This window comes from Crocodylus porosus, unplaced genomic scaffold (genome assembly GCF_001723895.1).
Source record: "Crocodylus porosus isolate Cpor-Errol unplaced genomic scaffold, CroPor_comp1, whole genome shotgun sequence".
In the NCBI taxonomy this organism is placed as follows: domain Eukaryota; kingdom Metazoa; phylum Chordata; order Crocodylia; family Crocodylidae; genus Crocodylus; species Crocodylus porosus.
Window position 1 is genome coordinate 307704 of NW_017728952.1, and position 27807 is coordinate 335510.

At 46.3% G+C, this 27807-nt stretch overlaps 1 protein-coding gene across 4 annotated transcripts in view; it reads right to left on the reverse strand.

Moving 5' to 3' along the window:
- Nucleotides 1–27807, reverse strand: part of FRAS1 (Fraser extracellular matrix complex subunit 1) — a 360126-nt gene that overhangs the window by 21956 nt on the left and 310363 nt on the right. For 2 of the 4 annotated variants that reach the window (XM_019556365.1, XM_019556367.1), the window contains exons 50-62: nt 26479–26592; nt 24651–24801; nt 22119–22278; nt 20015–20183; nt 17613–17859; nt 15699–16043; nt 15256–15416; nt 11158–11305; nt 8383–8588; nt 7731–7887; nt 7075–7275; nt 4932–5119; nt 1963–2238 (exon numbers count right to left, since the gene is read on the reverse strand). In XM_019556365.1, the coding sequence (XP_019411910.1) occupies nt 1963–2238; nt 4932–5119; nt 7075–7275; nt 7731–7887; nt 8383–8588; nt 11158–11305; nt 15256–15416; nt 15699–16043; nt 17613–17859; nt 20015–20183; nt 22119–22278; nt 24651–24801; nt 26479–26592 (2523 nt within the window). Of the gene's footprint in view, nt 1–1962; nt 2239–4931; nt 5120–7074; nt 7276–7730; nt 7888–8382; nt 8589–11157; nt 11306–15255; nt 15417–15698; nt 16044–17612; nt 17860–20014; nt 20184–22118; nt 22279–24650; nt 24802–26478; nt 26593–27807 lie in introns of those variants that run through there. The other 2 variants (XM_019556366.1, XM_019556368.1) reach the window with 2 other exon arrangements.

Here is a 27807-nt window from a genome sequence, read left to right on the forward strand (position 1 = left end):
AGGACTTGGGGAGGGGGTTTCCTGCCACCGTGTGTTGCCGCGCATCACCAGTCCGGGAGCTGCTATTTTGGTGGCTCCTCTGGCGGCTCTCACTGCCAGTCCAGGAGGGTAAGGCAGTGCCCTCCTGGACCCCCCAGATCTGTGCGGGGTAGGCTGGGCTGGGCTGGGCTGGGCTGCTCTCTGGGAGGCTAGCCCAAGCCACCTGCCTCCAGGCTGCACTCTGCGGGGTGGTTGGAGCCAGGGCTGCACTCCAGGCGGCTAGCCCCAGCCACAACCCAGAGCACAGCCCTGGCTCCAGAGCAGCCCAGCACTGGGGGCTTGCCACCTGGAGTGCAGCCCTGGCTCCACCCACCCTGCAGAGCGCAGCCCAGCAGTGGGCAGCTGGGGCTAGCCTCCCAAAGTGCAGTCCAGCCCAGACCGCCCCACACAGATCTGGCAGCACATGCCCACTCCCATGCCCTCTTCAACCAGCGGCAAGAGCTGCCGAAGGAGCCACCAGAAGAGCAGCTCCTGAACCAGCGGTAAGCGGCGGCACACAGTGGCAGGAGCCCCCCTCCCCAAGTCCTGCATGCCCCCTGCCCCGGCTGGGCAGCTTGACTCAGCCCGAATCCCTCCCTTGTGGGAGCGTTGATCTGCCCTACCCACCCACGCTTGTTCCCTCCCCTCTCCACCCACCATAACAGGCTTACCAGCTGGAGGCAGCTGTGTCCAGCGTCGTAAAGTCAACCCCCTGTCAGAACCTGGTGCAAGCCTTCCAAATCTCTCCAAATTGATTCGGAGGCTTCCAATTCGATTCAGACCTTACCTTTTAATGGGTCCCCTGATTCGATTTGTATTTGGAGATTCAGATGTTAAATCAGGCCAAATCTCCTCCGAATTGAATTGGCTACTGAAACTTCATACAGCCCCACTTTTCAGCACCACCCACTTCTTTCCCTACTCTGGCCACGAGCCCTGGATTACTTGCTTCTCACACTGCTGCTCCTCCTATAACTGCCTTGTGTCCTGCCACCTTATCCAGCTGCACATTAGCGATTCTGGTTCAGTGCAAGAGAAAAATCAAAATCTGATAGAGCTCCTGTTAATGACCCTCTCTAAAGGTCTGGGAACTCGTGATGGTTGAATCTACCAAGCTCACACTGTTTCCTCCTGCTACTGATCTACTGAAGGACAGAGCACTCAGAGCTGCAGTGCACACCAATAGGAACTGTGCATTGGAAATATAAACCAGCTATACAACACTAACCACTCTGAAAAACCAGGGTTGAAAGCATTTGAAATTGGACATCTAAAATTAGTGGAAACCTCTAACCTTTGTTTCTTTAGCTTTCCACCTGTAAACATGGGGATAATACCTCCTCTTTCTCACCTTACAGAGGTGCTGTCTAGATAAAGAAAATCATGCTTGTGCAGGATTCTGATGATGCAGCAACGAGCACTACAGGAATGCCCATAAGGAAATAAAACAAATTTATCTTCAGAGAAGGGTTTGAATAGTGTTCAGCAATTAAGGCTTTGCAGCATACACTGGACAGTGAGACAGAACAAACCCTTGAATAGCTACCCATTAGATAAGCACTGTCTCTCTTGTGCACAGAATGAGGTAAAGAAAACCAGTGGGTGATCTTGTAATTAAAGACTGTAGCACAATGCATAAGGCACAAGAGCCCTGCATTAAGATTGCACAGGCACCCTTTATTCTGACATTTCCTAACCTTGGAGTCCTTGACATTACAACTTTGATGGAATTCTTTTAATGTTGTTTTTTGAGGTAGGATTAGTTTTTATACACCCATGTGTGTGCTTAATTTAGCTTAGTTAGCACACTTCAAAAGCTGGTACTGCCCTGCCTGAGCACCCCAAAGAATGCATGTTTCAGAGGACAAGCTCTGGAGACCCAGGACACTCCTAACATTTAATGCAGCCCATATGCTCTCAACCTTACTGCACACAGTCACATACCATGTGGTTGATGCTAGTGAATGGCGTGTTGTCTGTAATGGTTTCAAAAGGTGACCTAGCTCCATTCCCATCCGTGGGGGTTGCCACTTCCCAGCTGAACTGGATTGAAGACTGGTTGATCCCAGCTTCATCACAGCGCTCCTTCATGATGGTATACTTGGGGAAGTGTGGATCGCAAGGTGTTACACAGATCAGTGGGTAGCCTGGTGAAGGGGATTTCTTCACACCCTCTTTGGTCACTTCCTCTACGTGGTCATAGTCTGCCAGGGTAACCACCTGCAGGGATGCAAAACAGCAGAATTCACCTGGGAAACAAAATTAAAGGTGTTGGGTGCACTGTAAAGGTTTACTTCATAAGTCCCACTGTGGGCACCATTGTAAGAGGGGTGGGAGATGTAGGTGAAACCAGCAGGAAAATGTGGAGCTAAAAGTCCCTGAGAGCTGCCATTTTGGAGCATCCTAGGCTATTTTATAAGTTGTGACAGGCCATATTATTTCAATCCTAAATCCCTCATTATAGATCTCATGTAATGCCTGAAGTGCAGCCACATGACTCAGCAGAAATTATTTGCTAACATCCTGAGACCCAAGTCCTACCTCAGCCCAGCTGTTAATGTTTCAACTCACAGGATTTAGGCTCTATGCAGGATACAGTGAGTGGGATCCTGTCATTGCAATACTACTCAAATTTTGTTTGGACATTGCAATGAAAGAAGGAAGACTGGGTGAGGAACCAATTACTGTGCAGGCTCTCCTTGGTTCAAACCAACCTAACAGCGCACCGTCAAAGCAACAGCTACACTCAGCATGCTGTCTCTGGGAAATGACTCCAGGATCTCTGGATCTACGATTGTGAGCCTCAGAAGCTTGAGCTAATGGATGAGCTCTGCTACTTGGAGGCAGTAGACACAGAAACCTCTGTAAGTGATGGGCCCATTATGATAAGTGCTTGCCCATATTATTCCTTTACTCATTTTTTTCTGTTGGCAAGCTTCAGCCTCCCTTCCTCAATGTCCAGTTGTAGACTCTTCAGTTATAGCACAACTGAAATGGCACTAAGGGCCTGGGCAAACATATACTTGGAGCAATTTCAAAAAGGAAGGGAAAGCTCCTTTTCAGAAGGATGCAGCAGCTGCTACACTCTTAAATTCTATGTGTGTGTGGACCAGGAGCAACATAAGCAAGCTAAATCACTGCAACTTTAATCCAGGAGAAAGAACAGGTAAAGTTGGAATGATTTTGCTACATTTGTATAGCTATAGGCTCCAGCATGCCTACCAGTTACAATACAAGAGCTGCTGTGTGGTCCGGAGCAGAAGCTCCCGCCTTTACTTTTGAAACTGTTCCAAGTGTACATTTTCCCATCCTCTGCAGCCTGACTCTACAGCACACTGACTCAGGAGTGAGTGCACTCTATGTTTCAAACTATGAAACTATGAAATATAGAGTATAATAATGGTAAAATATAATCATGTTAGTCTTGTCCCGTAAGCAACTTGAAAACTCCATTTTGTATCCTTCTGTTTGATGTAAATGAATGCATAGCCTTTATGTATGACTGCGTGTAAAAGGGTGAATGATGATAGAATGGCATAGAGATAGAAAAAGAAGATTTAACTGTTTATGCAAGCGACAAGGTGCCAAATGTAAGTTACCAGTCAGTAAACTAATTAATGAAGGGCGGAAGAATCCCTTTGAAGTTCAAGGGCACAAAGGAAATAACAGAAAAAAAAATTCTGGGCTGATATTGAGCAACTATTGCTGGTAACTAGATCTGGTGTATGTGTGGATGAAATGGTTGTTTTGTGTATGTGTATGCCTGTGTGTAATGATGTGTATGATGATTTGTATGTGTTTGTATGAACGGTGTGCCTGAACCTCTATGTCTAACTCATGTAATCAATAAATGTGGCACCTTGCCTTATCCCCCTTTATAAACTCTTGCTTGTGATTTGGGCAATTGGCAATTTGTGTAACACCCACATATATACCACCCAACATACCCTATTGCCCCCCACACCTCCCCATCATACACGCCCCCACCCACACACCCCTGCATGCAATATGCAAGACTAAGACCTTATTTCTGAGTTAACATGCAATCATCTCTATGTAATCACAATTCATGACAAAAATATTTTTTGCAATAAAATTAAAATATGTTATAGTAGGTGTTTGACTGTTAGTGTATAATTTGGTTTTCTCCTCTCCCAAAAGGAGTATTTCCAGAGACTTCCAGTGGCAAAGGTCAGGGGTTAGGGACAGGACTTCTGGTCTCAAGATGACAACCAGGGGGTGGGGCTACCCATGCAGCCTTCAACAACTCACTGACCCCTGCAGCAGGGAGCTCCCAGCCCCTGCTCCACAATCACAGTTGTGGGGCCCAGGGTGGAAGATTCTTATCTCCCAGCTCTGCAATTGTGGAGCTAGAGCTGGGACATAAGAATCTCCCAGAGCCTGCTCCCCAGTCACAATCCTGAAGCGGAGGTGGAGAGGTAAGAATCACCCAGGCCCCACTCCCCGACTGCAATCACAAAACATAGGCTGGGAGCTCCCTGCTGCAGGGGCAGGGGGACATTGTTGCTGCCCCAGCTCCAGTGTCAGAGCCCGCCTTTGCAGCAGACAGTTCCCAAGGACAGGGAGCAATCTCCTGCCCCCTGCTGCCTGGGAGCACATTTGCTCCCAGTACGCTGTCTACACATGTGCTACTGCGCAGTAAACAATCAGGAATAAATTTGCTACTTGTATTTAAAGGTAGCAAATTTACAGTTAGCATCTGCACATGTAGATGGCAGTGCTTAATATGCAGCAATTTGCTCTAATCTCAAGTAAAGTGCTCACGTAAAGCGCCCACTGTCTAGCAAAAACAAGCTCAGGCCACTCTGCCAGGTAAAACGAGCTGCTGCTTTCTATGCTCTCCTTTTTCCATGATTTCTCACATGGCATGGCTCTCATATCTGGCAACTTACGATGGGAGGAGCTGGCAAAATAAGGCTCCCAGCTGCCTCCTGATCCAAAATAGTCACTATCGCAGTGGCGGTGTCTCCAAGAACAGCTTCCACTGGATCATCAGGACCCAGCACCAGAGAAAAGGACTCATGCCACTCCCGGTCTTCGTTGGACATAATCTCCACCTTAAACATGATGTGGTCCACACCTGCATGAAAAGCCACAAGAAGGACTGAGGTAACTTGATTTATCACATGACCTTACTGTAAAGTATCCCATAAAACTGCTTGGTTGGCTTAGATCAGGACCATGGAAACATTATGTTAAAATACAGATTTCATCTCTGCACATTCACTTGTAATGATTTAACCCTATTCCACCCAGGAAGCCCATTCCATAAATAAAACACGAGGGAGGACAACTGATCTCACTGATCACCCAGCAGATTTACTAGCAGTTCCCTTATGAGGATTAATAGTGCCTGTCTTCTATTAGCTGACAGCAATAAAAATTTATGATCCAAAATATATCCCTTTCTCTTATGTGGGTGTCTGCTTTAACTCTTTCACTGTGATAGTCAGAGCTGTGGATGAAGGCCTGATGGATCCCTATAGCATGACTAATATTGCTCTGTAGGGGTTTCTGCAAAGTTCTATATACACAGGTACTGTGAGGAGCCTGTGCTCCTAGCTGACAGCATTCCCTTACCTATTACAAATCACCCTGGGTGCAATAGCTCATCCTTAAAGTGCATTTTTAGGTCACAAAATTATATCCACAGTGGAATGCAAGATTGCATCCATGAGAGTCCCACTGACTTTAATGGCACCCACGTGACTAAAGCCATATGCAACATAGTCTGAATTTATTATAGGAAAAAATATCATCAAGCAGGAATGTGGAATGGGAAGAAATGTAGAAGTTGGTTCCTTGATGACACCAAACAAGAAACATGCTGTGATACGAAATGGCTTTGCAGTCATGTTAATTCCTGTGAGCACAAAGTCTCTAACATCCTGCCTCCTGAAGCACTTACACCAAGCTTGCCACAGTGTTCCCTAATGGTTCACTCCCACTTTTTTTGGGTTGCACCAACATCACTGTGGGCAGCAACTCACTTTTCATTGTGTGCATATAGGCTAGTATCCAAAATAAACCATTACCATGAGGCATCTCCTAGACAAAGGACTATACGGGCCCACCAACCAACTCCTCCCTGCCACTCTTTACAAGAATCATGTTTGAACTGCCCCTCTTGAATCTGACTGTGAAAGGAGAAGACAGCAATGGTTTGGTATCCCCCCAAAAGTGACCTTATCCTCTGGCTGTCACTTAACTCCCTGCCAACCAATAGTCTTCAAGTTCTTCCTTTCTCAACCTCCTGCAGCGAGAAGTGGACATAGCTTACTGGTGTTTCTGGTATGTGTCCTGTCAAAATGTCACACTTGATTTATTTGTGACTTCTCCCATGGTCTCTCCAACATACTTAAAGAATCTCACTAGATACATGGCTAGTTTGGGAAAAGTACATGTACAATAAATACCAGGAAACAAATATATCCCAAACCTCCAAATGGTAACAGAACTTTTAAAGGTTTACAGGACCACAGCACACATGTCTAAAACAAATCCCAGATCAAAAACATATGAGAGGGGTTTGAAATAGCTTAGCTCAGGGATGTCAAACTCAGCAGGCCCATGAGCTGAATGAGTGGTGCTGGGCTGGTCTTGTGTAATGCCACAGACACCATGTGCCCTGGACTAGCCTGAGTACAGCCAGAAACATGCATCCTGAACTGGCCTCATGTATTAGCTGCAACTCACACAAGACCAGCCCCACACTTCCCATGTAATGTGCAGGGCTGGTCTGGTGCATGCCACAGCTACGCATGAGTGCCATGTGAGACCCATGGACTGCACTGGGGGCCAGATGACAAGGCTCCATGGGCTGGGCCTGAGTCTGTATCTTTGACACCCCTTTCTTAGCTAATGGAGCATGCACCGTGGGCCGAGATCAAGTACATCTAAAAATCCCACCGACAGCATGTGCTTTTGTTTAAAACATTTGTACATTGTCCTGTAATACTAATCTGTTTTTGCCTATGCACAATGTCACCTGCAAGCCCTGTACCACATAAATTATCAGCTCCATGTGTCCTTTACCAGGGCTGAACTTGAGGACCCGACTCTTTGGGTAGTAGTCAACTCCAGACTGAGCTGAGCCATCACGTGTGCTGCATCGGACCTTGGAGGTCCTGTTCAGGTCCCCTCTCCTGACCACTTTGATGTTCAAAATGGCAATGCCTTCGGGGCCAGGAGGTTCCCGGACTTGATAGGCAGCCTCTTCAAACTCAATGGTGGGTGCTAGAGAAATGGTATGAAGAAAATAAATACACAGATGTCACACTTTAATAAATAATAAATACGCAGTCTGCCTTACCCAGGGGCTAAGCTTGTAGTCTAGACAGGGTTCTTGGGAGCTCTGCTGGTTGCTGGACTTTGAAGGTGAGCTTCAGGCTGCTCCACCACTAAAGAGCATGGCTGGTTTGTCCCAGCTTTGCACACTCACTACACTTCTGTACTGCGGCCAGCTAGTTGTATAGTGCAGTATTGTAAACACATACACTGGATTTTCCATCAGACTTGGAATTAGTTTTGTATGTGATAAATCCAATTGAACATAGCAGCAATCATCAAGTCAATTCAGTCATTTAATCAAAGGTAGTTTACATGTTATGGGCACTATTCAGGTTTGGTGTAAATGGGTGAAACTGTTGGAATTGGACCAGCTTCTTTTAACAGGGACTATTCTCTCTTACCATCTTCATCATTGGAAACAGTAATGGTGGCCATGGTGTTCTTTCCCATCCTAGCTCCACTCCAGTGGTTCCCCATGGGGCTGCCAAGATAGACCCTGAACTGTTCCTCTGGCTCAAATGCAGAGTCATCATTAATGTAGACAGTGCAGTTTTTCACCTAAAGACAAGCATGCCATCTGTCAGAGAGGAGCAGCAATTCCTTTGAACTTAAACAGAAAGTCACAATTGTTTCCTCATCACTTAAGTGTTTTTTACCACGGTGCATTCAATGGTAAAAGACACTGAAGTCTGGCAAGCTACATGTGGACATTTAAATGCAGTTATATGGTAAAACACTGATGTACAAAAGTAACAACTCTGACTCCACACAGCTAGCTTTGTATGGATTTCAAGGCTATGTGCTCCAAAAGCACTAGCAATCATTCTAGATATTGATACATTAGGCTTGTTTTTCATATGCTAACTAGTGTCTACCTGCCTACAGATTCATACTTCCAGAACAACCCAAACCCAACACGGGAAGAGGATGTGCCCTGAGGAATTAGCTCTGGAAAAGCTTCAGTTGACAGGCAGCCAAGGAGAACATCAAGGTTTTCCAAACTTCCTCTGCCAGTCTCTTTGCTTTCGCCTGACCCGAGCAGTTTCAGCTCACCTTCTCCCCTTTCAGGAAGGTGATGCGGGAGTCCTCTGCATCTCTTCTCTCCTCAAAGTCCTCCATGACTTCTGCCGTTTGACTCCGGGTGTAGCATCTGACAGAGGACTCATAGCTCAGGTCTCCGCTGCGGATAACAGGAATATGCAGGACACCTTCCTTCTCCTTTACCGTGTATGAGTCCTTGCCAAACTGCATGTTGGGTACTACAACAAGAGACCTACCATTACTGGGTTTAAAATGTCCAGCTTAGGCCTGTAACATACTGATAAACTGCTGTGTGCAGTATGCCAGCAACCAAATGGGATTTCAGAGGACATACTTCAGCTGTGCCTGGGCAGAGAATTCTTGTTCTTACCCAACCAACTGATGGCTATTTCCATTGCTCCCTTCTCAGGAGGATGGGAACTGGACAGTATGATGCCCTTGGTAAAGAAGCAAGTCTCTCTCTCTCTCTACTAGCCCTTAGCCACCCAAACAGAAAGCCATTAGACTTGTTTACTGTCCCCAGTATTTTGTTTTTGCCTGACGTACACTCCTATTCTGCCTGCATTGGAAAAGTAGATATGTATATTTCAGGGCTTGGCTGAGCTGTATGAATACTGCAGGGGCTGCAGTGGCACAGATGAACCCCTCTTTTTGGAGTGGATCATATCATGGGAGTTTTTGGGGACTTTTTCAAGTTCCTAAAGCAGCTGAAAATACTGTCTCCCCCCCACCCCCACCTGCTCAAAGAAACACCCACTTCCCCCCACATCCCCCATCCTCGCCACTCCCCTGCCCTCATCCTGCCTTTGCTTGATGTCCTGAGGGCAGAGAAGCACCAGAGCCATTCCTGCCAGCTGCACAGGGGTTGAGCTCAGCTGGGGATGGGGACAAGAGCAGCAAAGATGGACAGGGGTTCTCCTTCCCTGTGCTGTGACTGGCAGGGTGGGGGGAACTCTCCAGTCACCCCGTTGCCACAGTCCCCTCCCCAGCTCAGCCTAGCCCCAGCTCAGCTCTGTCAGTGCTGAAACTTCCCTGCCCTTCAACTGTGGAAAATGGAGCAAGGATAGGTGGGGGAGTCAGGGGGCATGGGTGGGGGGGATTGAGGGAAAGGGGAGGGGAGGGTACAAGGTCTGAGCAAGGAAGTGAAGGGAGGAGATATTTCCACCTGCTTTAGGGCGTTAAAACCTCCTCAGATACTCTGATAGCTGCTCTTGCTGGTGGGGCACAGGAGGCTGGGAGCAGGGGGAGCAGCCATCCTTGCAGTGTGGGCTGCTGCTTTTGCACTCCACAGGGCTGGACCCAGGGTGTGAGGCACAGGCAGTTGGGAGCTCCTGGCTCCCTAGCTGCTCATGCCCTACATTGTAAAGTGATGCCTGCTGTTGATGAGCGAAGCTCCCAGATCTCCAGCTGTCTCTTCCATACATATCCCTGGGACTAAAAAAAGGAAGTGTACAGCTGGGGTTTCCAGATACATGCCTGCTTTGTAAAGGATCGGGGTGCAGTGAGCCCGAGATCAATGAGGCACTTCCTGATGTTGGGCTTAGGGAGCTCCCCATCTGTCTCTGGGGATTAGACAGGGGCTCTGGGTCAAGGACCTTACACTGCTTCTAGCCTGATCCCAGTGACTGGGTAAGGGATGGCTGTGTCCTGGACCCTGGGGCTATCCCATGCTGGATCCCTGCACTCAGCTGAGCATCAGGATTTGTCATGGCTTTGCCCCGACCTGGCACAAGTTCAGTTTAAGGAACTTGTTCTATGTTACACTGTGAGCTGCTCAAATGTTGATGGGTATTAGCGCTATCTTGAGTTTAGAGCAAATCACACATTCAGGCCAGTAGAGGCCTGTCTCATTCTGAGCTTTCCCCTGGGGCTCCCCCTTTGCCTCCCCTCCCACTTACTTGTGGCTGCCCATGGTGTCTGTCCCAGGGGATCAGGGAGGGAAGAGTTAACCTGCCTGTCCAATGCCCCCTTCCCCCACAACTGCTCTTCTCTGGGCTGAGCCCAGCCCAGACAGCAGGAGTAGCAGCGGTGGCCAGGCAGGCAGGTTAACCCTTCCGTGTCTGCTCCCCAGGACAGATAGTGCTGACAGCCAAACATAACTGGAGGGGGATGGGTGGCAGACCCAGGGGGGACAGTTAGTGAGGTTGCTGGGGAGGGCAGTGGGAGCAGTGTGTCCTTACAAAGTGCTTAAAACTAGTTTCAGGCGTGACTGTGTAGACAATCAGAATTTAAGAGCTCTAGGAGTTGCCTAAAATTAATGTTTAACAAGGCCCTAAGATAGAATACAAATGAGCCACAAACACGTTGTACATTATATGTGGAATAGCTTTGTGGCTCATTTGCTATAATATCACACCACAAATTGGCCTTATTGTGTGCCCAGGTTACTATTTATCATACATTAATCATCTCTTAAATGTAGCGTGTGCCAGAGCACTTACTTATTCCTATGCCACGCTAAGTAACACCTTCCTCCAGGTGAAGCACTTATGGGACTATACAAGGAGGAAAGTGCTATTCACTTTGAGCCAAGTGAGAAAGCCTGGCTGAAAACGAGAGAAGCAAACAGGAAATTATTTTGTGTTTCCAAAAACTATAATCTCTTGTGGACAAAGGAGCCAAGGAAAGAAACACAGGGCAGCCAATATGGAACATGTTTTAAATAGTAAATATGGACTGAATTCAACCAAGGTATAATTCTATAGGCTCCAACTTATCTTTGTGCACAAGGAAAATATAATGGCAGGTGACACAATAGACTGGGTACAGATTGACTGCACAGCTTACCATCTTGGAAGATGTCATTAATGGCCACAATAGCTTGGAAAGGTTTAGTCAATTCCGCCCCTTGGGGTGAGCTCAGATAAACAACAAAAGTCTCCAGCCCTTCAATCACTGGGTACTGAGCATCATCCAGGATTGTCAAGGTACAATACTAAAGGAAGAGGAAAATTCTTGTGTTACTGTAATACCAAACCTGCTGTGATTTTGGTCAAAAGGAGAGAATAGGCGTCTCAGGTTGAGTCTTAGGCTGAGTAATGTCACTAATTCTAGGTGCCTAAGCCTCAACAGCTCTTTAAAACACGATGTTCTCCATATCACAAAATAACAAAATACCTTTACCCTGGGAGAGGTGCATTTAACAATGGCATCTACAGCCACAACGTCTACTTTGACCTAATAGATTTCTATTCAGGCAAAACACCCGATTTGTCTGTCCATCACAGCAACTCCCATGGTCCCCATGATGATAGTGTCTGATAGACTAACACTCCTTGATGCATTTTCACAACATCCCTCTGAGATTAGGATGTGCTGTCATCCCCATCTTCTTGAAGGAGAACTGAGGCACAGAGAGACTAAGTGGATTACCCAAGATCTTAAAAGCAGTCTGTGACAGAGGAGGGACTTGATCTCTGAGCTCTAAACAGCGCATTTTTACATGTGTTTCTGACATGACACTGGGTGCTTTTAATTAACAAGCTATACTAATTAAAAGCAACCACACATCATGTGCACCAGTGACATAGTGTGCCTCCATGCTGAGAAAATAGCAGCGGTTCACTCTGAACTGCACATCAAATGTGTTTTAGTTCAACGCGCACCACCGCCATTTTCTCAGTGCGGAGGCACGCTGCACCACTGATGCACGTGATGTGCGAGGCTGCCAGAGCACAGCAATTTACATGGATTTCCAGAGCATCAGAGCAGGTTCCCTGTATGTGTGTAAGTGCCCTAAAATCCTAACTAGTGGAACAGCCTGTTGTATTACCAGATTCACACAGCAGGGCTCAGAACTACATTTGCTGAATGTTCATATTGATAAGACACTTTTCTGTAACTTTCATCTTTCTTTACCCCACTTCTTCCCACTAGGCTCTAAACACTCTGAGCTCTCCATACCTAAGTGATCGCCTGCTTCCCCTATGCCCCAAAACAGTCCTTAAGGTCAGCTGACAGCAACTTCTTGTAAGTACCTTTAGTGTGCCAAAACCACGTGGCAAAAACATGTGGGAGTTCATTCTCAGCAGTTGCTCCTTAGCTCTGGAACTCTCTCCCTCTTGAGGCCCACCAGAGCTGAAGCCTGGACATCTTTTGGAAGCACTGCAAGACTTTCAGATTTGGGCAGGTATTCACCAAACAAAGCTAGGATGAGATGTTTTACCCCTTTTATCTTGATGTTCTAGTTCCCACTGAAGTTGCTTTGTTCTCTTGTCACTCTCCTGTTTTTAAGCTACTGTATTCACTCAGCTCTAAGACAAGGCTTTTTTCTCCAGTCAGCGGGCGGGGGGGAAGCCCCTCATCTTAGACTGGTATAAGAAAGCACAGGAGGGAGGCAGGTGGCTGCTGTGGCTTTGAGCTTAGGTCAGGGTCAGAGTCAGACCCAGAGCAGCTTCCTGACCTGGCCACCTCCACGTGCCTCTGCATCTTCTGTGCCTCCCTTCTGCCCTCCTCAGTTTCCCCACCCATACTGTCAGGCACAGCTCAGCTTCAGCTTGGGCTAGGTATGCTCCCAGACATGGACCAGATGGAAACTCTGTCCCCTCCCTGGCCAATCAGCAGTGCTGACACTGTTGCATGGCCTGGCAAGGGCTGAGCTTCCACGCTGTGCTTCAGGTGGGAACAGATCCAAAGCAGTATCTGACAGTAAGGAGTGGGTGGTCAGGGCAGAGAGGCAAAGACTGCAGGGACTGGGTGGGGAGAGGCAATGACTGTGGGGAGCTGCAGAGGAGAGGGTGTAGGTAGGATAGGAAGGCTGCAGGGGGAAGAAGTGGGGAGGAGCAAAGGCCCACCTGGCCCTCCCACCACTATTTTCCCTGCTGTAGCTGTGGGAGGGGGGAAAATTCAAAACCACCATCTGATAATTAAATTCTATACCTGGAAAATTATACCAAATTTATAAATTTCCCACATATACAATTTAATTATAGGGGGTTATCTTAAATTCAGGGTCAACTTAGATTCAGGTTAATACAGTAATCTGTATTTTTATGGTAAGCTGCTATGAGCTTTTGTTGGAAAGGGCATTGTATACATTGAATAAATAGGTAAACAAGTATTTACTGGATTTTTCACCTTTACCTGTAACCATTTAGAATCTGGTAGAGATTTTCAAAGACACAAGTGGCTGTGAGGTATCTAAGTAGGTAATAACTAGGAATAAGGCTCTTCATTGCTATTTGTGCCTGTTAAATGCCATACCCTGGAAACTTTCTGGGACAAGAACAGTGTCTTTATGTTCCATGACCTGACTGCCATACTTTTGGTTGCTGTTAAACAACATATGGATTATGGATTTTTTCCCATAAATAAGGCATGCATTCGGGAGCTGAAAAGTTGAACTAACTTGACATCACAATTTGTGACTGCTCAAGAATGAACTAAATAACTGGAACTGGGTGTTCCATAAATTCTAGAGCATAACATGGTAAAATTGAAAACATAGTTCAACCAACAGCTTCACAGCATCACTTTGCCTCTGGGAAATATTATTACTTCTTCATAATAGGGTTTTACCTAGAGACTCCAGTTAGGGATAGCTATTCACTCATTTAATGAAGAAAGGGTTGTGGTGGCAGGGTACACCCTCGGGGGCCGGAAGTGCTGGGGGCAGACCCCAACACTCCCAGAGAGGGGAATAGGGATGCTGATGCCGCTGCAAACGTACTGAGGCGGCAGACTGGGGTGGAGAAAGAACCGCGCGAGCCAGCATTGCGTCGGCTCTTCAAGTGGATGTTGATTAAGCTGAGCGGTGGCCAGCTGATCACATCAGCTGAAGCCACCACTGCGGGAGATTCAAAAACCCCACTGGAAGCCAGATGCAGGGCAGAACCCAGCTGGCAAGATGCCAGGCCAGCTGAGGCCCGGGACGCCAGCATGAATGAGTCCTCTGGCTCTGCCCCACAGTGAACGGGCAAAGGCAACAGTCAGAAGCTGCCTGGGACATTGCAAACAGCAGTCCTGGAGCACGAGAGGTTTGTGGCTAGTGTGTCTCCATAAGGGAATGTGATTGGCCGTATCCACCCTGGCCCTTAAGCACTCATCTGAGGCCTCAGGGCCTGTGCAGGGATCAGGTGGACCCAAGAGGAAGAGGGGCAGGCAGGCTGAATCCTTAAGCCTGCGCCCTATCCACATTCAAGGAGGTGAAGGCCCCTCAGGGCGACAAATGGGCTGTAGCCCAGCACTGGTATGGTAACATGAAGATCCACGTGGTTGGCAAGTGGACGGGGTGTAGGGGATGTGGAGCCCCAAGAACATCCGCGGCGAACCTGTGAGTATCCCCGTCTTCAGGTCAGGGGAAAGAATACCACTGAACCCCTCCTTTTACCATTCCATCAAGTCGTGGCAGGAGAGTCGGGAGCCCAGACCACAGAGTGGTAGGATGCTCACAAGTGCCAGCCCAGGGTGCCACAAGGGTCCTTTCCTCAAAGAACTTACCATCTAAGTACATGGCAACAGAGAGTTACAATACAGTGATGGGAAGACACAATATCACAATAGGGTAATTAGAGTTCCCACAACACATAGTGCACACTTAAGTATGTGGGTGGTATTTTACATGAAAAAATCAGATTGTTTCTGGTCAAAGTGTGAACAGTTTGTGATAATTCTTTCAGCTTTATTTTACTAAAATAGCTCCTGATGCAGCCATGCTGACAGGGATCTGGGATAAACTGCATCTTCAAGCAATACCTATTGTTTTCCTCTAATGTCCAAAAATCCCAGTAGCTAAATGAATACAGTGAATTTAATTTAGGTGGCTTTCAACATAGCACATGTGTAAGGGAAAGAGGTAGTGAGAAAGAGAATGCGTCTATAAGCAGAAGTGAGAGATGAGCTAGAACAAAATATGCTCATATAAGCATAGGATGTTTGGTCCAATACCTCTTCAGTTCTGCCTGGCCTGAACTCCACTTTCTTGGAGCTGGGTATATAGTCAATTCCTGGACTGGCAGAGGGTGGATCAGAAAGCCGAGTGGCGCACCACACTGACGTGGGTGTTGACAGGTCTGTACCATGCCGGATAACAGGGATCTCAATGGTACCTGCATTTCAAGTTAGACATATTAGAGCCAGAGTTAGAACACAATTACATGCCAGAAAGATACATCTTTGCTGTGTCAACAGGCCACAGCTGGAATCCACTCCTATTGGAGAGCAAGATGAAAAGGTACAGCTGGAGTGCCACTACAGCTCCCATTTCCCCATATAACGTGGGCCCAGTCCAAAGCTGAACCACCTCACATCATCACCTGGACAGTGGTATTTCTATCAGAGGCACTTTGGGGTGATGCACAGGATTAAGGAAACTGCTACTGCATCCTTACCTGCATCCTCACTGACCGTGAAACTAGCATTTCCCAGGAACACGGTGGAGGCATCATTGGGGCCACTGATGAGAACTCTGGCTGAAGCTAGGCTCCCAATGCGCGCATTGTCAGAGGCATCTGCCAGGGTGATCTCGAACTCCTCCTCCTCCTCGTACTCACTGTCATCAATCAGTTTGATGTCACAGGTTGACATGGTGACGCCAGGTCCAAAAATGACACGGTTCTCATGAGACATCCCCCTGGATTTAAAGTCAGAGCCAGACTCCAGGGCATAAAGGCTGCTGCCCTTAGCAGATTTGGGAGTAGTGTAGCAAACAGCTGACACAATGCTGCTGGCATCCCCTACAACACAGCATACAAGGGGACAAAAGTATTACTGTAGGCTAGTGGTTCTCAACCTTTTTGGACTTAAGGTAACCATCACTTGATTCAAGGAACCCCTCTGTAAGTTTTGTGAACTGAATGGCATCCAATTTCAAAAACTAATTTATACATTACAGTGCTTATCTTCTTAAACAAAGGCTGGGCACTAAGGAGTAAGGGACTGTCCAGGCAGCACAAAGCCTGAGCCTGGCTTATCTATTTAATTTATCTGCTTATCTTCTCACACTTCAAAGCATCCTTCAAAGGACCTGGTAGTGCCCCAGGGTATCTTAATCTTTGCTGTAGTCAAAACTGCATTGGGTTTCATTAGCTGAATGAGTTCAGATATCCAAATATCTTCCACTGTAGCTTCTGGCACACAGGTACAATATTTAGGAAAGGGGGGGGGGTGGGCCTGGGAATACTCCCCCTACTTTGGAACATGCCCAGGAAGTGACCTAGCATTAATGGAAAGGAGCATTTTGAATTTAGCCAGCCTGGTCCTGGATATTCACTCCAAGCTCTGCAGTGCTGCCAGGTGTTACCATTACTCAGAAATCAGAGAACCAGTGGGGCAGGCCTCCTAGCACACACTGCAGCTGTGCTCTGTGGGGTGCCCCATGCCCGGGTTGCAGAGAAGCAGTCAACAGACACAATGGTATGCTCCTGTTTCAGCTGTCTTTGATTACTGAACATAACAGAAGGGAGGAAAAAAGGCAACTGGGCTCTCCTCAGTCCCCCTTCTCCCTTCTTTTTGGTTTTATTCTTGCCAATGGATAACTGTAGGCTTAGAAACACAGGAAGCAGCCCCACCTTTTTGGGGGGGCTTTGATATTTGCCTCCTCAGAGGAAATACTAGCTCACTTATCTGAGAAAACTAACAAAGGGTAGTCACACAGCAAACCTTAGCACTACTTCCACTTATCTGATGGAAGGCTGGATCCAGGATCTAATCAGTAATCAAGTGCCATCTGAACACTGCTCATTGCAACTTTCTAAAATTATGTTATGAAAATCAAAACCATAGATAGAAAAACCCTGAATTTTACAAACTCCTGTCATACAAAGGTCAGTGACTTGCGTGTAAGGTAAATTGTACTGCTGACCACAACTTATAGGTGTATGCTAGTGTTGCTCAGCATTAAAAGTAGGAGTTTGAGGATTAGGGTTTCCACATTGCACTCTTAGGTGTCACTGATCTATTACAGGACAATTTCATTTGATCTCTATGGGATGGACAGAGTTTTACCTTGTAATGTTGGTTATACATTTCTCCCTAACCTGTATGTCTCGGCTTACCCATTTGTAAACTGGGGATAAAGAAATATACTAACACTTCAAACTTTAACTAATCACTGTCTGTGCTAAAAAATGTGGTAAAAAAGAAAATTCTTATTATTTTGCTAGATTACTGTTATATTATAATATTACTATTATATCATTACATATTATTACAATTAGTATTACTAATAACTCAATTATTATCAACAACAAAACAACAACAACAATAATAGTAATAATAATAATATGGCATTCATTACAACAAACCTTTCCTTTCTATGGGTGCAGACAGGAAGCCAGCACTCTCATTGACATGGTAAATCTTCCTATCAAACTGTAAAGTGGGCTCATCCTCTGTATCATTGATGACGACTTTGGCCTGGGTGATCTCGCCCAGCAAAGCATAGGCTGGCATACTGAGCTCAACAGTGAAGCTCTCAATGTTCTCAAAGACATCATCATCATTTATGAGAACAGTGCAGGCCTTGGTATCCTCTCGCTCATCAAACTGCACCTGTAGAGAAGAGAAAAACAAGGGGCACATTGTCCGTGAACCTCCTTACTCCATTTTGACAACAACAAATGCACCAAACCTTTCATCATACTCTCAGAACTGCTGTTCCTTTGGTGTTATGTAGAGCTGTATTTAGCTTTTATTCATCTGTAACCTATTCCAAACCCACTACATCCCAAGATGAAAGCTCCTGGTGACTTCCAGAGGGCTTTTGGATCATATTTTCAAAGACCTCTTTGGACTGCAGTATCAAAATACTGTCCTTGACCTGACTCTTCATTGCCTTGCTCCTTGTTCAGCCACACACACATCTGTGCAAAGCATGTGCACCCAATTTTATTAGTGTTTGAACAAGGTATAGTATAAAGATGTCAAACTCATTTGACCTCATGGGCCGGATGAGTGATGTGGAGCTTGTCCACAGGCTGGATTGGGCACTTAGACCCCTCTTCTCCTCCCCCATATATACCTGATCTGGAAGCTGCTCCAACCAGTCCAGGACCTGTGTTGCATGCAGCACAGATCTCAGAGTGTCCAGAATAGACGCAACATGGGGCACAGTTTAGCTGAAGCAGCAGCCATGCTGCATGTGGTGGCCATTCCAGCCAGACTACTCAGAGACTGCACAACATGTGATGCCTACTCCAGCCAGTCCAGGACCCCTGCTGTACATAAGTACCTGTGAGTGTCATGTGCAGCTGATGTTTTGAACTGGTTCAAGTGGTTGCCACATGCAGCGCATATCCCAGAGCAGGCACTGGGTGAGGCGCAGTCTGGCCACCGCATGCAGTGCAGCTGCTGCTCCAGCCAGACCATATGGCACTTGTTTTGGCTGCTCTGCGATCAACGACACGCATAGCACAGATCCCAGGCCAGCTGAAGCAGCCACAGGATCAGGTATATTGGGGAAGGTGGAGGGGGAAGTGTGCTGGATCTGGCTTGTGGACCATTCCCTATTCTGTTCCCCTGGTGGGTCTGATCAGATCCAGGGGCAGCACCAGGGGCTGGATGGTGGGACTTTGTGGGCTGGATCTGGCCTGAGAGCCATATCTGACACCCCTGGTATAGGACCACACAAGGTGCAAGGCAGTAGAGAAGCATGCCCATTTCTGACGTAACACTCATTTTGTAAATGAGCCTAAATTTAGAAATTTATGATTCAAAGTGAGGTCCAAGGAGGGATAGATTTTAAGGCCAGCATAGATTGTTAGATCATCTCATTTGAACTCTTGTATCACAGGCCAGGGGACTTCAATTAATAGTGAGCCAAATAACTTGTGTGTGACTAAAGTATACCTTCTAGGAAGGCATTCAACCTTGAAAACCGTGGGAAACTGGAGAGTCAACCTTTTCCCATAGTAGACTGTTCCAACAGTTAATTGCTCGCACTGTGATAAATCTGTGTTTTATTTGTCATTTGAATTTGTTAGGCCTTAGCTTCCCGCCAGTCGCTCTTGTTATATATCTGTCTCCACTAGATTATAGAGCTTTTTAGTACGTGGTGGTTTCTCCCCATGAAGCAATTTATACCCCCTGAAGACACCTCTCGATCTTCTTTTTGAAAAGCTACATGGATTGAGCTACTTGAGGTTCTCACTGTACAACACTTTTCCAGTCCTCAAATAACTTTTAAGGCTTTTGTCTATTTGCTTCTCATTTTTTACTTCTTTTGTAAAATGAGGATGCTGGTATTAGACATAGCATTCTAGTATAAGTCATGTAGAGGGGCAAAATCTCTACACTCTTACTCACTACTTTCTTCCTTACATATCCAAGGATGTCATTAATCCTTCTTCCTCTCAGTATAGCACTGAGCATTGTTTACCCATCATACGTGCCCCTTAGACCTTTACAGAAACTGGGGTAAATGCATGAAATAGAATCAAGACATCCCAGGGCAACATAGATTAGATTTAAGCAAATAAATAGTCCACTTGCTGCATAAATAATCAATGACTTCTTAGCAGGTCTGAGTCAGATTTTCTTGATTTTATGGAGGGTTTGTATACTGGCTGCTATAACATGCTGAAGCCCAGACCATCATGTACCCACTTCTCTTGCTACTTATGCTAGCTAAATTATGCTAGGGCATAGTACAAGGTAAAGTCAAACTTTCATGTTGCTTCATCGATGTACCCAGAGTTTCCTAACCTACCTGGCCCGCGTACTCCACATAATCCTGCTGTCCTGGTTCTGAACGGATGCTAGAGCTGGAGGTGGCAGTGCCCTGTTCTGTGCGGCACAGGACAATGGCATATTGGTTGAGGTTTCCGATCCTTTTCACTGTGATGCTGACAGAGCTGGCCTTTTCACTGATGTTGTAGCTGGAGATGTACAAAACACAAATGCAGGAGAGGTGTTAATGAGTGTCGCAGGGCACTGAAGTGCCTGCTCCTAAAGAAGGACAGGTGTGGGTTGCCAGGGCAACTGCAGTCGGTCAGCTGACCGGAGGGTGGCAGGGCCTGGCCTATATAAACAGCCTAGGCTGAGGCCAGGGAGGCAGTTCCCCTCTGGCAGCTGAGAAAGAGAGAGCTCTGCAGGAGTAGAAGCTAGATGGCCTGACCGGCTTCGGTTGAGGACTGGGGGAGCAAGCCCTGGTAAGGTTCTGAAGGATGATTAGCCAGAGGGCTTAGAAATTGTGTTTTAGCCAGTTTGGCGTGGAGTTTATGTTGTAGCCCAGCAGTGGGAGTTTTCTGTTTTGTTATTATACCGGAGGACCAGGCGAGGCTGTAGGGGTTGGAGGAGGCCTCATGGGAACTCCCCAGTAGCGTGGGGGTTCCTGGTGCTGGAGAGGGTGCCATGTTTTGGGGTTGCATAGACCCCGGCCCCAGTGGGGCAGCGTCGTGCAGGGCAAGGAGCCCCAGTGCAGGTGAGCGACCCGAGAAGGCGGGTCTGGGGGCCCAGGCACGGCTATGGCCACCTGAGCCCCGGTGGGGCTTGTAGACCCGAGGAGGGGGTGCACTGACCCGAGCCCTGAGAAGGGGCACAGTGCATTGGGGGCCAGGCACGGCTATGGCCACCTGAGCCCCAATTGTGAGAAGCCCCAGGGAGGGCGCACATGGGCCCCAGTGCAGGCGGGAATCACGCAAGCAAGCCCCAGGGAGGGTGATTGTATTGTATCGGGATAAGCCCCAGGGAGGGCATATAGGAATAAGAAGCCCCAGGGAGGGCGAGAGTAACACGTTGAGCCCCGGAGAGGGCGAGTGTACAGGTAGGAGCCCCAGAGAAGGCGAGCGTATGGGGAGAGCCCCCGGAGAGGGCCGCTAAGAGAAGACAATAGACGCAACAACGTCCGGTACACCTGAGAGGCTTGGGGCGTGGAATAAGGGGTGGTAGGACCCACGCATAGCCCTGTGGCGGGAATGCACAGAATCATCGGTAGACGGGGTACCGGTGGGAGTACGCCAAGGGGTACCATGTTCAAGGGGGTAAAAGGTAGCCTCCCTTAATACTTTTTCATCAAAGACATGGCGGGCAAGAACAAGGGTGCATGGACACCCACTTGGCACAGTAGGGGGAGCCAGGAGAGATCACGGCTGCTCCTGGGTCCCCGCCCCGTGACAATGAGCACTGCCTAATGCAGTATTGGAAGGCTCTCAGGTATGCTAGTGATGAGCAGGATACAGCAAGCTGTACAGAAACATAAGTAAATAACCCCATATGCTTGTACTGATACCGAGCAACTACAAATCAAGGCTCAATGATGCTTTCAAGGAAGCAAAGCTGAGTAAAAAGCATGGAGGGACCGGCAACAACATATGGATATTGCTTCTACAGGCCCTAAAATATACAGCCTTCCCAAACTCAATCAAATTCTCTATCCCCCACTACATGCATCCTCTACACCTAGAACTTGCACACTAATTCTGAGTAGACTAAGACTGCTGGTTACCATTTGGCTTCATTCCAGAATCATTACTGGAGATTGTGCCTTACTGTGTGCATATATAGTGATAAGTGGCCTTGGTTCTGATAGGGACTTCTGTGTACTACTGAGGTATAATATTAAATTAGGGAAACTTATCCCAACAGGATTGTTTTCATGTTACAGGTCAAGACACATTATGATACCACTGAGGGAAAACAGAGCCAAACTCAAGGGTGGGTCTAAGACAGTTTCAAATCTGCCTTCTCCTGGTGCCTTCAGCTTATTACACCAACTTTAGAGAAGAACTAGTGATGGTAAGTTGCATCTTAACGCACACCACCTCTGAACAGGCCCCAACTTGTTAGCAGAGTAGTCTAGGAGGGCTGCTTACCTGGTATATTCAAAGCTGATGAGAGACCACTGGATATGGAAAATGTTGTCACTGACCATATTGGGTTTGCTGTCCTTCACTAGAAACTGAAAGCTGTCCATTGTTTCCTGAATCTTCTCATCATTCAACACATATTGAACCAGCCCCAGGTTCACATCCTCTGTCAGGAAGAGACTCCCAGTGAGCCAATCCAGAAATTTAACAAGTTTTAGAAGTGAACAAAATATACATGTGTATACATGCTATCTTGTGGGACTGATCCTGATCACACATTTTATATCTGTTCAACTGCTTGTTATTTAGAGTATGTGCCACTAGGAATCACACTAAACTACTTCATCTTTTCTATAACAGCTCCATAAATTTAAAAAAGAATCAAACTTGTAGGATTTTGTTAAAGTACTGTATTTACTCTCAAACCATATGCACCTTTCCCCAAAAATTAGCCTTCCAAAATTGGAGAGTCTTAAGCAGGAAACTGAATTTTTGCTCAGAAAAAAGCACCCTGCTTTGATTCCTTCTCACCCAGTTTATAATTAACTGCCAAGCAGAAGAAGTGGTATTTCTATTTAGGCAGCGGAGGGAGTCAGATGTCTTCATAGCTCATTGCTCTTCACGCCACAGTTTTTAACAACAGTCACTCCTTTTCAGTAGTATTGATGTTCCAGTAATCATGCTAACTTTTTCCTAGCAACTGTGCTATTCGCTACCTGCTCTTGGTCTCTTTTCCCCCATTTCAAAGCCCTACAGACTGTTTTCATCTCTTTTCAAATTTGTAGATCTGCTCATGAAGACCAGCCTTTATCAGCAGCTCTAGTTTGAGCTTCTGCCTGAACAGAAAAGGGAAGGTGAATGAGCTGAAGATTTTGTCCTGTCCCTGGTCTATATAGCCATCTCTCTTTTTTCTTCATTCAGCTTTCCTTGAAACACAGTACTTTATTTGGGGTATGTGGTATGCATGCAAGAAAATATGGGTAGTTTCACTTGGGACTATTTTAATACAAATTTGCTTTAAAAACAGCTCACTGAGTTCTGGTCTCTATATTGGCACATCCCTTTTAAAGCTTTCATCTAGCAATGGAAGTGATCAGTTGTTCTTGAGCTTCTCCATTGCATTCACTTCACTGCTTGATCTCACCCACAAAACAATGTTGCTTTTCTTCTTTTGCATTTGCATAGGTTTACTGTATATAAAATGGTATACACATGCCTCAGCAGGTCTGTAGGAAGAGACAGAAAAAGAACCCTGCCTATTTATACAGCAACTAGCACAATGGGGCCCTGATCTTGTTTGTATTGAGAGTATTCTCATCCTGACTAAGGGTCAGCTTAGAGCCAACTACCCGAAAGGGAACATGCAGCAAAGGTGCTGGGACTCATTCTCACAGTTACTGCCCTCCTTCTGCTTTGCTCCTGGGGGAAAGTATGTTGCCATAGCACTGACTAACTTCCCACTTTGTGGTGTTGGCCCAGCCCTGCTGGCCTGTGAGGCAGTATGTGTGTGTGTCTGGAAGGGTGGCAGGCATTCATTCCATTCCCCTGGTTGTGGCAAGGCATATCTAGGAAGTACAGCTGTGCTCTGTCTGCCTCAAACCTCAACCCCCTTCTCTTTGTGGCCAAATGCAACAAAGCTGGATTTTTAAAAGTGCCTTTCAAAGAGATGGAGGCTTCTAAGGACCCAAGTCCATTATGCAACTGAGACAAGTTCCTAAGTTGCTTAGGTACCTTTGAAAATACCATCCAGTAGCACAACTGAATCCAAAGGAGTCATATTCGCAATGTCATACTTATGCCAAGCTGTCAGGCAGATGCTAAGCAGGAAGTCAGAAACACACCACCCCATAATGATAACATTCTACATAGCACAAGAAGGGCCAGCAGTAAGAGCTTCAGGCTCCATTTTAATTTTTTGCCTTAAGTGTTGCACTCAGATATGTTCTCTCTCTTAAGGTACAAAACACAGGTGGAGAAAACCAATGCAGCTCTTCACTTGCAGCAAGTCCAAGCTATAAATGCTGTAAAATCTCAGAAGCCTTTCAAAGTCCAGCCTCAAAGCAACATAGCTTGAGATGGAAAAGAGATACCATTCTAAATGCATGGGAAAGGATGAGAGAGCACAGCAGAAATCTCCACATCCAGACACACTGCAGCTGGGGCAACAATTACATCCAGATGCAAAATCCACAGCTGACCCTTTCTGTGCCAAATCAAAACAGATTTCTGTGCCAAATCTGGAGCCCCACAACTAGCTCCAAGGTAACTGGGATTTGCTCTATGGGGAAGGTGTTACTTCTTTAAGGAAAAAAATGTAAAGTTCATTTGCATTGTAAATACAGACAAGATTCAAGACAGAAGAGAAGGACCTGATTCTCCTTTCCTCACACATGGGAAAGTCATTAATTCCTCTGAGGTCAGCAATGTTTACAGAGCAATTTCAGCCCCTCTGTGTAACCTATTTTGACAAGCGAAATGAGCATGGATGGCAGTAAGGCAGGGGGCAGTGACATGCAGTCCTGATTCCCACTCCCTTACCTTGAGTAAAGGTAGTCACAGCTACTCCTGGTCTCAGCTTGCTTTCCACATAGCCATGTTTGGGGCCAGCTGTTATCTCATAAATCAGCTGCTTGTCCTCTGTGTCGGGATCCATTGTCAATAATTCCTTCTTGGTGATCAGATTGGTTGCCTGGATTAAAGCCACAATGAAGTAATTAATCTCTTGAGATACTGCATAGCTTGTCTGATTCATGGGACAATCAAAATAATTCCCCTTTGGAAGAATACTTGGGGAGGGAAGACTTAGGGAACTGACAGACAAATGGCAGCCTGAGACAGCGACAGTAGAGCCTGGCCATGCCTTACACAACGCCTAACAGTACAGAAAGGTTTCTGATTCAGATTCAAATCTGATTACTTTAAAGATGAGTTTGTGGTTTGAATAAACAAAAACTCATAAAGCTGTCATTTTTTGTTTGACTTGGCATGACAAACCTTTCTAGTTTTGTGTGAAAACAATAATTTGACACATTTAGTTCAAACACAGCTCAAGCTTGCTCGAGCCATCATCTAGCTTTGTCAAGAAGGCTGAAAACTTTGGCAGGCCTGGTCCACAGTTTGGTTTTAGGAAACATGTTCTTAATCCTCCTTCCCTGTCTGCTCACGTATGTACCTTGGTTTCACTCCACTTCCTTAGCACTTCCCAGGGAGAGAGAGCAACATGAATGGAAAATAGTGGCAATAAAACCATTTGATGTCTGTATAATGCTTTTATGCTTTTAATAAATCAGGCAGTTTACGTTGAAGTAGTCTTATGTTAATAATGTGCAATGCAACCCCATTTTGCTATGCATAACCTTGAGTTTCCTGTGTGGTTTAGACCAAGTCCTGAGAAAACTGAAAGGGGTACCAAGCACCACCATCTTACTTGGCAAATCAGCAGAACAAACACATGCATGTGTATATTATACAACTAGTAGAAGGAAATATTTGCAGTAATGGCTCCTTTAAGACCCAAATATTCCAGCCATTGTCATCAGAGAAACATAGAGAAAAGGCTCTCTTTGGTCTATATCAACTTGATTCCAAGATGAGGGTTGTTCCTCCTGCTGGGGGGGGCGGTGAGGGGAGACAGTGGCTCAAGGCTGCAGGGGGAAGAGGCTGTGGCATGCCAGGCACAAGAGGGCTAAGTAAGGGTGGGAGGCCTCTGGTGGCAGGCTGTTTGCCCCTCTCCACTGCATGCCTCCCCTGCCCTCCCATCGCCTACCCCTGTACCACTGCCTTTCCTACTGCAGCAGCGGGTGGAGTAAATCCAAGATGATTTCCAAAAATGAGATACCATACACTGAAAATTATAATAAATACATCAATTTTCCATGTTTACAATCTAATTATTGGTGTTCATCTTGGATTCAAGTAAATGTGGCACTTTCAACCCAGTTTTCTTCTGTCAGTATTGCACTCCAATACTGGGCCTCACTTACCTTGTGCCCCTGAGGCACAATCTTATTTCCGTGGGGTTGGTCAGTAGAAGTGACCCGCCATGCAAACAAAGTGCAGACTGTTCAGGGAACTGGTCAAGGAGATTAGTTTAGCTTCTGCCAGCCAGAATCTGTATGAGGTATCATTAAGTTTGTCACCCCACAACCCATCCAATCAAGCTTTTAGTAGTCACGGTTCATAGACTCCAACGTGCCATCTGCTTTTTTAAGTTTTTTCCCTGAGACCAAAAGGGAGATACCTGAACTTTTGCTACTTCTGTAAGAGAAAGAAATGCTAGGGTATTTGAATTGCCTTATACATCTCTCAGTCCTCCTCTTTCTCTCTTTTTCTCACGTGATCAGGCTGAACACAGGAGATTGGTCACCTTGCCATCCACGTACTCCAGCCACTGCAGGCCCAAGTTGGTGACAATTCTGGGTGTCCCATCATCCACGGGGAGAATGTCCACTTTGAACCGCTGGGGTGCCGCAGTCACAATCTGAGCAGGAGTCCAGATGCAGAGGTGGATATTAATACATCATGTAAATTACTGCTTCACAATAAACTCTGAAGATGTTGTTTAGTGATATAATTTTTCCAAATGATCCAGAAGATTCACAGGCAAGGAATAGGGCATATCCCTGGGCCTGAAGAACTTACAAAATAATTGAGACAGAACACAGACAAAGAAGCAGGTAACAAGCATTGTGTCCCAGGAGGGGATTTTCAGAAACATTCAACAACAGTCTTACTCTAGCCCCAGCTGAAGTCAATGGTAGAATACCCACTGAATTCAAACAGAAGTAGACCACTGCTGAGAGCTGTTGAAATCTCCTCCTAGAATAATACAAAGGCTTGTTTTATAGTGGGGTTATAAAAATAATTATTATTTCCATTATAGAAACCCCAGTCACAGAACAGAGCCCAGTTGTGCCAGACATTGCATGAATAGAGAATAACAACAACAGGGGAAAAACCCCTAGTACTTCCACTTGGCTGTAACTTCTAAGGTTTCTTTTTAAACATTCCTATCACACTTTATATTGGGAGGTAACCTAGAGGGTTATAAGTGTGAGTCTTGGCAGCAGGAGGGAGCAGGCAAAAGCTGGCAGGACAAAGGCATTGGCTGCAGAAGGGAAGTTGCTCACAGGCCAGGGAATGGAATGTGGCCTGGGCCTAACCCACACATCATTCAAATCTCTTGGGGTATCATCCCTTACTTCAGTAGGTTTTAGATCAGGCTCTATAAATGGTATGAAAACATATATCTGGCACTTTCTACGATCAAGGATTCTGCAACACTGCTTGGCTGTGCTGGATCATGCACATGCATGTACACATGCAGCCCTTTGTAGCAATTAGATCATTTTTGCATTTTAAGTCGTCATGCCGTGCTACAGAAATGGGGTCAAAGGGAGATATATTGCTATTTATCAGACACTTTCAAGAAGCAACCAAACCCTCTTCTAACCCTAGTTGCCCTTTCCTCAACTGCAACAGAGGATGCTCAGAAATCCATGGACTCCTTTCTTTTATTTCATATGCTTTTGCATTACCAGTGCCTGAAAGGGAGGGAGGTCCTTTGGGTAAGGCAGGACTGGGGCTCAGGAGATACAGGTTGAATCCCAGCTGACTCCTTCCTTCAGAAAAGTTACTTGGTGTGCTATGTTTCCATTTGGAATTTTCAAAAGCACGTATGTACTGGGGCTGTGTG